Below are 14,340 nucleotides of genomic sequence, written 5' to 3'. Positions count from 1 at the left end.
GGTTGAATGATGGATAAATGCTGGCTGGGCCTACAGGAGAATCCCCCTGCTCTTCAAATAGTACCATGGGATCTTTTATGTTCAGTTGAGAGGGCACAGGGGCCATGTCATTCAAAAGACATCAACTGAAGTGTCAACTTAGATTATGTGCTTGAGTCTCTGGAGTGGGACTTGAACCCATGACCTCCTGACTCAGAATAGAGAGTACTGCTGCTGTTCAAAGCTGACGTGAATAAATGACACCTGTTTCATAGTCAGTATGAATGGCTGTGCTCCCAGTCATATGAACAGTATTACGAGCAATTAATTTCTCAGTGCTTCCTGTGAATTCAAATGAGCATGGCTTTACATTTTGGCTAACAGTATTTACATCTTGTACATTACTGCACATCTGGTCAAAAGCACTTTGGTTTATATAGCTCACATAGTAAACAGAATGTTCATTATTTTGTTCCTTCTCTTCCTCCTCCTTTTGGACTCTTTCTCTTCTACCTTTATTTCTTCCATTGTCTATATTCTTTCTCTCTCTCCTGTCCTCCCTCTCAGTACTGCTTCTCAGCATTTTTTATGTTTTTCCCTTTCTTCATTTTCTCTCTCTTGTCATTCCCCTCGTTTCATCCACTCCCTCTCATCATCCTCTCATTCTCTTCTTTCTCTCATCATTTGCGCTCTCTCTTTCTCTTTTTCTCTTTTTTCTCTCTCTTTTTTCTCTTCTTTTTTCTCTCTCTCTCGTTTTCTCTCTTTTTTTCTCTCTTTACCTCTCTCTTTCCCTCTCTCTTTCCCTCTCTCTTTCCCTCTCTCTTTCCCTCTCTCTTTCCCTCTCTCTTTCCCTCTCTCTTTCCCTCTCTCTTTCCCTCTCTCTTTCCCTCTCTCTTTCCCTCTCTCTCTCTTTCCCTCTCTCTCTCTTTCTTTTTCTCTCTCTCTTTCTTTTTCTCTCTCTCTTTCTTTCTCTCTCTCTCTTTCTTTCTCTCTCTCTCTTTCTTTCTCTCTCTCTCTTTCTTTCTTTCTCTCTCTCTCTTTCTTTCTCTCTCTCTCTTTCTTTCTCTCTCTCTCTTTCTTATTCTCTCTCTCTTTCTTATTCTCTCTCTCTTTCTTATTCTCTCTCTCTTTCTTATTCTCTCTCTCTTTCTTTTTCTCTCTCTCTTTCTTTTTCTCTCTCTTTCTTTTTCTCTCTCTCTCTCTCTCTTCCCCCCCCCCCCCCCCCCCCCCCAACCCTTATCCCCCATCTGCTGTCTTATTCTCTCCACCAACATCTGCACATGTAACAGTTGTTGTCTTCTAGAAAATAGCAGTTAGATTTATGGTCAATAAGCTGAAGCAGTTAAATCCATTTAAACGTAAAACTGCATTTATTTTTGAGTGCGATACCTCATAGTAGGTAACATTCTTGAAACTAAATGAATGATTATCATTTAGGTTGGTTTCATTTGTTGTGTATTTCTAGCTCTCTGGAGGAATGAGTCTCCCTTTGCTGGACTGCAGTTATGTTGTCTCTAACTCTGTATTCATACTACTTCTTTACCGTCTGTGCAAAGTGAAATGACTTTGTGCCAATGCTACTGTTGTAGTGAAAATATAGCTGTAGAGACTGGCTGTCTATTTCTGTCAATTATTGTCTGCAGCCATATCAGTTGGAAACTGTTCGCATTTGGTTGTTATGTCAGGGCAGTTTTATTAAAAGATATCTGAAGTGGAAACCCTGCTTCGGGTCAGAAATGCTTATAAGGTTAGTCGGTGCAAGTGCATGCCAAGATTAGTCATTTGTTTTGTTACTGATGCTTTGCAGTTTTGTTTTCTAACACTTGAGTGGGGGAAATTACCAATGGAAGCAAACATTAAACAACATTCCACTGGAAATCCATCACAAACCTCTTTCAACTGATTTTTTTTTTGGACTCATTTTCCATGAATTTTTGTTCACTCATAAATCTTCTGTAAGTGAAGCTTCAACTTATGAGCAGTCGTGATCAAAAATAAAATCTCTGTACTTAGTCAGTGACCACAGTTCACTCATCAGTGAGCTTCACCTTTGGAGATATTTATTGTGTCAGGGCAGATTCTCTCCATGTGTGGTTTTCACGATTCATAATCAGTCACGCAGTGCTTTTGAGTTTTGTCCAGTCTTGAACAAGTGACATAGTTTGTGTTCTGTAAAGAAGGGAAGATGGGGAGTGTCCATTAGTTTAATACTGCATACACACTTGTTAGGGTTAGAGCAGGAAACCCATCTGTTATATGAATACATCACATACTGAGTGGGTTCAGCATTTTGTTCCTGCCCTAGACTTGATTTTGCTTTTAGAAATGTGTTCTTTAATGAATGGAATATTGTTTGGTTACAGCTGTCTGAAAGTATTTAGCAGCCACTAATCTGTTTTATGTGCCATGGTGTCTTGGACATGTGTGTCTGTGTGTGTTTGGGGGGTTGGTGGGTGTTGAATGTTTGTGAGTTTCCTGTTATATGTATGCCTCAGTAAAAACTTAGAAACCAATTTAGTGTTAATTAACCTTTTGTGTCTTGTATAGTACTTTAGATTGGGACTGACGGTGGAGGGAGTGGCTGAGTGATAAATATGAACAGTTAAAATGAGCCTACTTATAATACTCAATTCCAGAACTGCACTATGAATGAGTGACTGCAGTATCATTCTTTTTGTTTTTGATAAGTGCCATGGCTGAATCGTAAAACATCGGCTGTTTTAAAATTTGAGAGTTTTACTGTGGAAGATAGACTGGTAACCTGTGTACTATACTGTAATTACTTAATCTGTTGTCGGGGAGAGAGCATCTGCAGACAGTGAGGTTTGATTTTCTGCCCACAAAATAGTTGCTTAGCAAGTTAGCATGAACAACATGCTACTTTCTCCTCTTAGAAATTGTGATCATGTTAAAGGTCCACCTGGATTGTATTTTCTTCTTAATACATATCTAATGAAAGAACAACATTATATTTTTATATAGCACCTCTAACATAGAAAAATGTCCAAAGCCATTTCATCCACAAAATGGGCAATGAGCCAAAGGAGGGGATATCGGGGGTTGAGGTGATTTTTAATGAGGGTCTTAAAGGAGGAGTATGAGGAGGGAAAGGTTTAAGGAGGGAAATCTAGTGCTTGGGCCATAGGCAGATGAAAGCACAGCCATTGATGTGGGGGAATGCATCGGCCAGAGTGGGAGATTAGAGCAAGGAGGAGCAATTTCATGAAGGGATTTAAGCACAAGGATGAGAATTTTAAATTGGAGGTGTTTGGCGCTCACTTCTCCATGTCGGTCAGTAAAGATGGGTGATGGGCAAATGGGACTTGGTGTGAGATCGGATACAGGTATATTAGAGTTTTAAATAAACTGAAGTTCATGAGGGTGGAGTTTGGGAGGCTAGCCAGGAAAGCATTGGTATAGTCAAGTCTAGAGATAATGACAAGGTTATGCTAACAACCTGTGTATATCTCTTAGCAATTTTTTTTGTATCTTCTCTGATATGATTGTGATTTTTGTGTATGGCTAGATTTTCTCAGTGTTCTAGAAACCTGCTGAAACAAATAACTGTTACAGTTTTTGAATCTGAAGATAAGGTACCCTGGAGGAATTCTCTCTTCGATGACTACCTTGTGCTGCTTTGAGTCAAGGTAGTGATTGCTGTAATGGTTATTGAACTACTTGCTTAGGTCTGTATGAGAACGGACTGGGCCAAACCACCTCTCGCCTTTGGAGAAGCTCCTAGTTCTGCTTGCCTGAAATCAATAACTTTGTGTATGGAAGGTGATGGTTTTAAATCCGAGTCCTGTTGTTATGTGATTGGAGCTCCACTGTATCACTGCTTTTTGTTATTTTAAAGTATAGGAAGGTAAGACACCACCTCCTCACATACAGACCCCAAACAAAAGGAGATGGAAGCCATCCTCAACCTACAAAAAGCACCATATTAGACGCCTGTTGTTTCCACCTGAACTGGCTGAAGATATGTGAATTGATGTTCTGAGTTTTGCTTGCTTGCTTACTTTTTGGGAAGTGAGTGGAACTTTCTTAAACAAGATTTAAATAAGCTTGTAGGCTCCATATTGGCATACGTCGTGCGCACCATTAGAATGGGTAGGCTCAATGAGCCAAATGTTATTTGACATTATAAAGAGGGTTGAAATTAGTGCTCCAATTTTAACCCAAATTGCCTGGCAGTAATGGGGTGGATATATGGTTAAAAGAGCGAAAATCGACTTAACATCGTGCCATAAATAGATGTGTGCCTCATATTAATAAATCCATGTTTGGTGGTATGATGTCTTTAGGAACGCAAAGCACCTTTAATTGGTTCGGACAGCAAACAAGCCGAGGAAAACCTTGCAGGATTGGCTTCACTGACTGACTGACTGCCTGAAAACAGCGTTTAAAAGGACCCTCATCTGTAGGCACATGGGTCATTAGGAATCTGTATGCTGCAAGGATTAGTAGATTTACGAGCAGTTCTGAGCTTGGAGTTTGCTCCTTTATGATTATTCCCCCCTGTTTATCATGGTGTTATCTTTGCTCGTTTATCCAAGGAATGAAGCAATCAGGAAGAGGAGCAGAAGCAGTTTCAACACCAGGATAAGCAACAGGTGGGGCTGTTGGAACCCAGCTGGGTGAGGGGAGCTGCTCATAGATGGCCTTATGCAGCCCACAGGGTCTATAGAGTCGATTTCTCGGATATGTGAGGAGCGCGCCATCACGATGCTGCACTTCACTAGGCAAACACTATTGCTGATGTATGCAGCCTATCTCAGGTGCACCTGTTGTTTGCTGCTCTAGGGATTGACGATGTTGAAAATGCTGGTCCCTTTAACCAGAACTTACTTCAGAGTTAATAGAGAGAAGCTGATGCTCATTGCAGCTTGTATTTAAGGGCTGGGTTTTTCCCCAGTCAGGGGATTTACTTCTGGACAGGTAGTTAACCCAGATGGGAAGAGTGGAAACTTGTATTTGTACTGAACTGTGGATTGAGAATAAAACAGTTGTGGATCACAGACTGTCTCCTGCTTCCTGATTTTGGTGAATGGATCATGGTAGCAGAGGATTAACTTTGACCTCTTCGGGTGGGGAAAGAAAGTAATTTCGTTTTCTAACAAAAGCAAAGCTCCTGGCGGCTTTCAAGGCGAAATGGCTGAGTCACGCTGCAGGCGGGCCATGAGCATCTTGGTTGCCCATTTATTCAGTTGTGCGGTATTAGCGGCTGTACCTCAACAGTGTGTGGGGTTGATTGGCTAAACTGTTACTTGGAAACCCTAGACAAGGCAGATATAAGTAAAGTTAAAGAATATGAAAGCGCTACCTGCTTTAGGCTCTGGGGTGATAATACATTAACGTCTTTAAAGAGAGTGGTCCTCCTGTATGAAATAGCAGAAAGGCGTCATTTCATTGGCACTGTTATGGTTCAGAATGACAGACTGTTATTGTTAAGTAAGTCTTTGATGAAAAAAAGCCAAATGAGATTGGACATGGAGAATAACAAAGCATTTGTCTTTGGTAAAGTGGTAAATTTACAGTTCGCTGGATCAGGATATTATTGTATTTCGTTGAGGAAACAGAGTGTTTCTCGCTGAGAAGTTCAAGAGGTATTATTGACCTCTAAAGACAAGAGTCTGGCTAACCAGAAGAGAATTATCTGGAAGTTGCACAGACAATTTGCCCATCCTTCATCGCAAAAATTAGAACTACTGCTGAAGGATGCCAGAGATGTGGATAAAGTTGTGAATCCCTTGTTGAACAGATCCCATCTCAATGTGACATATATATTTAAATATCGGAAGACACCACAGTGCCCGGTTGTAAGTGTCCCATTAGCCCGGGAATTTAATGAAGTGGTGGCTATGGACCTGAAAATATGGGACAAGGATCGAAGTATTTATCTGTTTCATTTTGTAGTTATGGAAACTAGGTGCAGCATATTTACAGTAATTAACAACAAGGACAAATGGATGATATTGGATAAAGTTATGGAAAAGTGGGTTGGCATGGGCCTTGGGACTCCATCAAAATTTCTAACAGATAACGGAGGGGAATTTGCAAATGACGAGTTTAGGGACATGTGTGAGAACTTGAATATTGTAGTTATGAACACTGCTGCAGAAAGCCCATTCAGCAATGGCTTGTGGGAAAGAAATCATGCAATAGTTGATGAAATGTTACACAAGATACTGGCAGATCAACCAGATTGCAAGCTGCAAATAGCTTTGGTATGGGCAGTACATGCAAAAAAATCTTTACAAATGATGGGGCGGGTGGGGGTAGCGGGGGTATAGCCCATACCAATTGGTATATGGCCGTATTCCAAAATTGCTTTCCATACTGTGTGACGATCCTCCAGCCTGCGAGGGAACCACTATTAACTCTATTTTCTCCGCTCACCTAAATGCGCTACATGCTTGCAGGAAAGTGTCTATCAAAGCTGAAGCATCAGAAAAAATTCAGAGCATTAAGACATCGCATAAGACAGTCTGGGGAAGACTTTAGTTTTAGCGAACTTGTTTATTATAAGAGAGAAGGGCATAGGGAATGAAGAGGTCCAGGAAAAATTATAGGACATGACAGGAAAACTGGACTAATGCAACATGGGAATCAGACCATAAAAGCACATTCTTCACGAGTAATAGGGTTGTGTTATGAATTTTCAGACACAGAACGTGGGAGAAGGTGATGATCATGGGGCACCTTGTACATGGTATACCTATGAATTCTGCGCTTTTGAGCCAGAGGGGCAGGATCTGAGTGCTCAAGAAATAGATACCGATACATGTACTGATCATGAAGAACAAGATAAAGCAATCCCATGCTGGGATCGTTTGCCTAAAGTAGGTTCCCGAATGATGTACTGGCCAGAAGAGTCAGATAACTGGAGGGAGGCTATGATAGTTGGACAAGCGGGGAAGTCTACGGGCAAATACAAAAATTGATTAAAAGTCTAAGAAGAGGGACAAGAAGTGAAGACAATGGATTGGCGAAAGAGAGTTCATGGGTGGAGAACAAGGAAAGCGTAGCTAAAGTCCGAGTAATGATTCAGGCGATACGTCTAGGAGGAGGAAAAGATCGCGTAAAGTGGAAAGGACTTCTAGCAGACATTCTGATAGGGGTAGTCCAGAGAGACCTCAACAAGAGAGAAGAGGCCGCAGCCTGATGAGGCGACATTGTAGCATGGATAGTGCAGAGCCTTCTTGGAAAAAGAACAGAAGCAGAGGTCCCCATGATCGAGAGGTATTTGTAGTCGCTAATAGATTCGAAGATAGGACGATCAGAGAGGCCAAACTAAGAAAGTTAGAAAGTTGGGCAGAATTTGGGATATATTCAGAGGTTGCGGATAGAGGCCAACCTGCTGTATCACACAGATGGATCTGTACAATAAAGGCCCTACTAGATGGGACCTATCAGGCCAAGGCTAGGTTGGTGGCCAGAGGTTTTGAGGAATGCTTGGGAGATGAAGGTATCCGGGTAGACTCTCCCACAGTGGGAAAGGTGATTTAGAAAACCTTTTTGGCCATTTTAGCAACCTATTCTTGGAGGTAGATATTAAAGCAGCTTTCCTTCAGGGTGCCCTGCTTCAGAGGGAAGTGTTTCTCCAGCCTCCAAAGAAAGTTTCAGACATAAAAAGGAAGCTCTGGAAGTTGAATAAACCTGTTTATGGGTTAAATGATGCTTCCCGGGTGTGATATTTTTCGGTGAGGGCAGTTATATTACAGTTAGGGTGTTCACAACTGAAGGTGGACCATGCAATGTCTTATTGACACGTTAATGGAAAATTTTTGGGGCATCTTTTTGATGTATGTTGATTTTTTTTCTGGGGTGGCACCAATGAGTTTGAAAAGAATGTTATTAATTGAACTGGGAAAGAATTTACCATTGGCAGTCAAGCTTCTGGGGCTTTCAAAAATGTGGGTTTGGAGATAAAGCAGGGTGAGTCAGATGTAATTTTACATCAGCATCCTTATTTGGAAAATGGCAATCCCATCACAATTGGTCACACCGGAATTGGACAGAAAGATGCGGCTGTTTCTAAGGATGAAATAGAACAGCTGAGGAGTCTCGTCGGACAGCTCAATTGGTTAGCCACACAGACAAGACCAGGTGCAAGTTTTGATGTGCTAGAACGTGTGATGAAAAATCCAAAGGTTGAGGACATCTTGAGGGCGAACAAAACTTTAAAAAAATTAAAAATAGAGAAATGTATGCCGAAGTTCATGCTGAAGTTCCCAGCTTTGGGTGATCCCAAAAGTATGTAATTAATCATTTTTCGTGATGCCTCATATGCCAACCTTGTTCATGGATTTTCCCGTGCATGAGGGTTCATGATATTTGTTGTGGGAGAGAATGGGGAAAAGTTGCCCTTTGGCATGGGAAGCTAAGGAGAGTGGTGAAGAACACACTAGCCGCTGAAACTCTTGCACTCGTTGATGCTGTTGACATGGCGTTCTGTTTGTCCAAAATCTTGGAAGAAATGTAATGAGGAAAGAGACTGAAAGGGCAATACCAATAGAATGTTACATTGATAATCAATCTCTGTGGGATAATGTACATTCTACAAAAAGCGTAAATGAGAAAAGGCAGAGGATAGACATAGCCAGTTTAAAGCAAATATTGGAGAGGAAAGAAATCTCCAAGCTAAGATGGATAACTACTATTCATCAGCTATTGGACTGTTTCACTAAGAGGAATCCTCGGGTGAAGGTGCTAAATTGGGGGAAGGGTAATTATAACAATATTAGGCAGGAACTGAAGAATTTAGATTGGGGGCGACTGTTTGAGGGTAAATCAAACGTCAGTTGATTAGAATCCAGGACGAGCATGTTCCTGTGAGGAAGAAGGATAGTTTGGCAAGTTTCGGGAACCTTGGATAATGCAGGATATTGTGAGCCTAGTCAAAAAGAAAAAGGAAGCATTCGTATGTGCTGGAAGGCTAGGAACAGCCGAATCCCTTGAGGAATATAAAGACCGCAGGAAGGAACTTAAGCAAGGAGTCAGGAGGGCTAAAAGGGGTCATGAAAAGTTATTAGCAAACAGGATTAAGGAAAATCCCAAGGCTTTTTATACGTATATAAAGAGCAAGAGGGTAACCAGGGAAAGGGTTGGCCCACTCGAGGACACAGAAGGGAATCTATGTGTGGAGCCAGAGGAAATGGGCGAGGTACTAAATGAGTACTTTGCATCAGTATTCACCAAAGAGCAGGACTTGGGGATGATGAGCCGAGGGAAGGGAGTGTAGATAGTCTCAGTCATCTCATTATCAAAAAGGAGGAGGTGTTGGGTGTCTTGCAAAGCATTAAGGTAGATAAGTCCCCAGGGCCTGATGGGATCTACCCCAGAATACTGAGGGAGGCATGGGAAGAAATTGCTGGGGCCTTGACAGAGATCTTTGCATCCTCATTGGCTACAGGTGAGGGCCCAGAGGACTGGAGAATGGCCAATGTTGTTCCTTTGTTTAAGAAGGGTAGCAAGGATAATCCAGGAAATTATAGGCCGGTGAGCCTTAACGTCAGTGGTAGGGAAATTATTAGAGAGGATTTACTCCCATTTGGAAACAAACGAACATTAGCGAGAGGCAGCATGGTTTTATGAAGGGGAGGTCGTGTCTCACTAATTTGATTGAGTTTTTTGAGGAAGTGACGAAAATGATTGATGAAGGAAGGGCAGTGGATGTTGTCTATATGGACTTCAGTAAAGCCTCTGACAAGGTCCCTCATGGCAGACTGGTACAAAAGGTGAAGTCACATGGGATTAGAGGTGAGCTGGCAAGATGGATACAGAACTGGCTCTGTCATAGAAGACAGAGGGTAGCAGTAGAAGGGTACTTTTCTGAATGGAGGGCTGTGACTAGTGGTGTTCTGCAGGGATCAGTGCTGGGACCTTTGCTGTTTGTAGTATATATAAATGATTTGGAGGAAAATGTAGCTAGTCTGATTAGTAAGTTTGCAGACGACACAAAGGTTGGTGGAGTTGCGGATAGTGATGAGGATTGTCAGAGGATACAGCAGGATATAGATCGGTTGGAGACTTGGGCGGAGAAATGGCAGATGGAGTCTAATCCGGACAAATGTGAGGTAATGCATTTTGGAAGGTCTAATGCAGGTGGGAGGTATACAGTAAATGGCAGAACCTTTAGGAGTATTGACAGGCAGAGAGATCTGGGCGTACAGGTCCACAGGTCACTTAAAGTGGCAATGCAGGTGGATAAGGTAGTCAAGAAGGCATACGGCATGCTTGCCTTCATCGGTCGGGGCATAGAGTATAAAAATTGGCAAGTCATGCTGCAGCTGTACAGAACTTTAGTTAGGCCACACTTAGAATATTGTGTGCAATTCTGGTCGCCACACTTCCAGAAGGATGTGGAGGCTTTGGAGAGGGTACAGAAGAGGTTTGCCAGGATGTTGCCTGGTCTGGAGGGCATTAGCTATGAGGAGAGATTGGATAAACTCGGATTGTTTTCACTGGAATGACGGAGGTGGAGGGGCGACATGATAGAGGTTTACAAAGTTATGAGTGGCATGGACAGAGTGGATAGTCAGAAGCTTTTTCCCAGGGTGGAAGAGTCAGTTACTAGGGGACATAGGTTTAAGGTGTGAGGAACAAAGTTTAGAGGGGATGTGCGAGGCAAGTTCTTCACACAGAGAGTGGTGAGTGCCTGGAACTTGCTGCCGGGGGAGGTGGTGGAAGCAGGTACGATGGCGACGTTTAAGAGGCATCTTGACAAATGCATGAATAGGATGGGAATAGAGGGATAAGGTCCCCAATAGTGCAGAAGGTTTTAGTTTCGACAGGCATCAAGATCGGCGCAGGCTTGGAGGGCCGAATGTCCTGTTCCTGTACTGTTCTTTGTTCTTTGAATACCTCTACTGAAAAGTTGTTGAAGGTTCTCGAAGGAGAAGTCACTAACTCCCTTTTTGCCAGAGCAAACCAGTACATTACCTTCTCAATCAGCTCTCGTGCCAGAATGAGAAAGCTCTGAGATTTACAGCAGTGCCTGTCTTCCCGTGTGTACAAGGCTTAATCAACAGCTCTCTTGTAGCTATCAGGGCACCAGAAAATGAGCAAGCAGTTTAATGTGAGCAGGATGGGCTTCCATTCTGTCTGTGTAAAACTGGTGTGTGATCACTGCAGAAGGTTAATGCAAATGTGTGCCAGTTTTACTGACTGCTGCCATGACATGTTCATCATCCCTTTTAGTTTTGCACCCATCCAGAAATGTCTGCTAGGGGACAAGGGAATGCCTCTTGCAGAAATGGCTGATGACCTTAGAATCATAGAATAATAGAATGGTTAGAGCACGAAGGAGGCCAAACGGCCTGTCGTATCTGTGCTGGCTCCTGTAAGGACAGCTTGCCTAGTCCCACTCCCCTGCATTTTCTCGTACCCCTGCAAATCTCTTCAGGAGAACAGCCCCAGCTTCTCCAATTATCCACGTAACTGAATTTCCTCATTCTTGAAACCATCCTTTCTTTCCTGTAGCGTTGTGCCCAGAATTGGACACACTGCTCTAGTTGAGGCCAAACCAGTGTTTTATTCAGGTTTATTATAATTTCCTTTATTTTGTACTACTTCATGCCCCTATTTATAAAGCCCAAGATCCCATATACTTCCATTAACTGCTTTCTCAAACTGCCCTGCCACCTTCAATGATTTGTGCACATAGACCTCAAGGTCCCTCTACTCCTTCATGCCTTTAGAACTGTATCCGTTATTTTATATTGCCTCTCCTTGTTGTTCCTACCAAAATGAATAACCTCACGCTTCTCTGTATTAAATTTCATCTGCCACTTGTCTTCGCATTCCACCAGCCTGTCTATGTCCTCTTGAAGTCCATCACTATCCTCGTCACAGCTCACGTACTTCCAGGTTTTGTGTCATCTGAAAATTTTGAAATTCTGCTCTGTATACCCAAGTCTAGGTCATTAATATAGATATATACAGGGGTCCTAACACTGACCCCGGGGGAGCCCCACAATATACCTTCCTCCATCTGAAAACAACCATTCATCACTGCTGTTTCCTGTCACTCAGCCAATTTTGTATTCGTATGGCTCCTATCCTTTTATTCCATGGACTCTAACTTTGCTCGCAAACCTGTTATGTGGCACTTTATCACATGCCTTTTGGAAGCCCACGTAGACTACATCTACTGCATGACCCTCTCCAAGACTGAATAACGGGTACAATCAGAACTATAGGACCACCAGGAGCTGCTTTCTTTGCCCTTCAAAATTTGTGTGGTTCCTTACTAAACAAGTTTACCTGAAAATGATACCCCAGATATATAAGTTCTTTCTATTTTAGTTCCTCAGCCCCTTGCAAGCCTTCACTTGGCACTTTCACGAAGCAAGATGGCTGAGTTCAGAAATTTGAAGTGCACGCTTGTTGATAATTCGCTGCAAATGCCTAAGTGCATAGCCATCATATTTCGACCTTGAATAAATTTATTAAACGGGACAGAATATAGCTAGACCTTCTGGTAATTTACTAGCGGTATGGTACAGTAAGTCTGTTATTTGTTTTGTACGTTAATATGTAAGCCCTTTGTATGATTATGCTGTTCAGAACTGAATTCCTTCAAAGTGGAAGAATGTTTTGAAATAAGGTTGTGATATAATTTGAAATGGAACTGAATATGCTTTTTCTTTCTTTAACAGGATTTAGAAATTATATACTCTCACCTCCATGGCATGGATGTACTGTCTAATTTGAGGGAGCACCAGCTCAGGTAAGGGTTTACATGAACATGATCCAATTTATTAAAATAACACTCTTTTGTGAAGTGTATAGGCTATTTGTCTTTAGTTTTCTACCCCTTGGTTTACTCTTAGTTTGTGCTAATCTCTCCCACTTAGTTCGACAGATTAGAGGTCAGATCAGGAGAGAACTAGTCGATCTGTTCCAAGAATTAAGGGCTGAAGGAAGTAGCAATGTTGGGGAGGGGTAAGGCCATGGAAGATGTGTAACTGAAGATTCTATCAATCTGTTGTGTGACAAAAGGTTGCCTTGGATAGAGCCAATAAGAAAATAGGTCTTGATGTGGGTGAGGGATTTGGACAGATGGTAGTTTTTAAAAACGTGTCTTGGAGGCTAGGAAACTGTTGGTGTAATTTGAGTCTGAAGGTGACAGAAGTGTTGGTGAAGGCATTCAGTGACAGTGGGTTGAGGAAACGGTGTGAGGTGGTCATTGAGGAAATCTAGGTCTTTGGTGAATAGGGAAGAAGAGGTCCAGGGCTTGTTGGCATTTGTTTAAAAAGTTCAGAGTATGGCTAGCTGGTAATGTGGGCCCTAACTGGTTGATTGGTGGTTGGAGTCCAGATCTGGCTGGCTGGCTTTTATTTACAGTTCACTTATGAATGTACCATCAGTGTCAAATCCAGGGGGTTTAGCTTTTGTGTTCATTAACTTTACTCTCTTAGTAAATTTTTCAGTGTATTGTGCTAATCAACTTAATGTACTTGTGACCACCCTCATTAGATTGTTTTGTTTTCCTCCATTCGCACTGTGCAGTGGGAAAGTGAGGGACTAGTTGCCAGACATCTGCTCACAGCATTTAGTAACAGCTGCTGGGAGAGACTGAATAACTTGTTTTGTTTTTATTTTTAAGCTTTTTTCCCCTCAATCCTGCATCAAAGAGTTCCATTAAAATCTCATGAACTATAGACATAAACTCGTGCTTGTCTTTCTCATAGTATACTGGTCTATAAGCTTAGTGGCTCATTGCTCTGTTCTCATTTGTTTTTTTCCTCTAAGTTTCACTATTCTCTGAAGAAGGTTTAGAGAAGTGGGAGTTATTTTGCAGAAATTGGTGGTGTCCAGTTTTTAGCAGACTTGCAATCAAAAAGCTCTGCTGTGTAACAACCCAAAGGTTTTTTTAAATCCAAAAGTCCCAATTCGTGGGATTTGCATGATGCTGGTCAAAGGCTTTTTTGGAGGGCCTGGAGTGGGGATTCCAAAAGTGGATTTGATTGTGGTGCCCAGAATCTATCTGATGTCTCTTTGAGGGCAACAGGAACAGTGTAATTGGATTATTTAATGAATGGCATTACTTTTGCTAGCCTTATACTGTTTTCTTCCCTTTGAAGACTGAAAATTCCAGTTCTTGGATATTCATCTTTCACCTATGATTACTAATTCTGAACTGTAGAAATGAGCTGCTATAAAGAGAAAAATGGAACAAAAACAAGAAATGCTGGAACCACTCAGCAGGTCTGGCAGCAACTGTGAAAAGAGAAGCAGAGTTAACGTTTCGGGTCAGTGACCCTTCTTCGGAACTGACAAATATTAGAAAAGTCACAGGTTATAAGCAAGTGAGGTGGGGGTGGGGAGAGATAACAAAGGAGGTCTAGATTGGAC

At 42.0% G+C, this 14,340-nt stretch overlaps 1 protein-coding gene across 10 annotated transcripts in view; it reads left to right on the top strand.

The window, feature by feature from the left end:
• Positions 1–14,340, top strand: part of LOC137375959 (rap guanine nucleotide exchange factor 6-like) — a 521,939-nt gene that overhangs the window by 112,201 nt on the left and 395,398 nt on the right. For all 10 annotated transcript variants that reach the window (XM_068043752.1, XM_068043754.1, XM_068043748.1 and 7 more), the window contains exon 2: positions 12,642–12,712. In XM_068043752.1, coding sequence (XP_067899853.1) covers positions 12,675–12,712 — 38 coding nt within the window. In that variant the 5' untranslated portion in view covers positions 12,642–12,674. The remainder of the gene's footprint in view (positions 1–12,641; positions 12,713–14,340) is intronic.

This window comes from Heterodontus francisci, chromosome 12, assembly GCF_036365525.1.
Source record: "Heterodontus francisci isolate sHetFra1 chromosome 12, sHetFra1.hap1, whole genome shotgun sequence".
NCBI lineage: Eukaryota > Metazoa > Chordata > Chondrichthyes > Heterodontiformes > Heterodontidae > Heterodontus > Heterodontus francisci.
The sequence above is the reverse complement of the archived record's forward strand: the minus strand, read 5'-3'. Positions and strand labels throughout refer to the sequence as shown.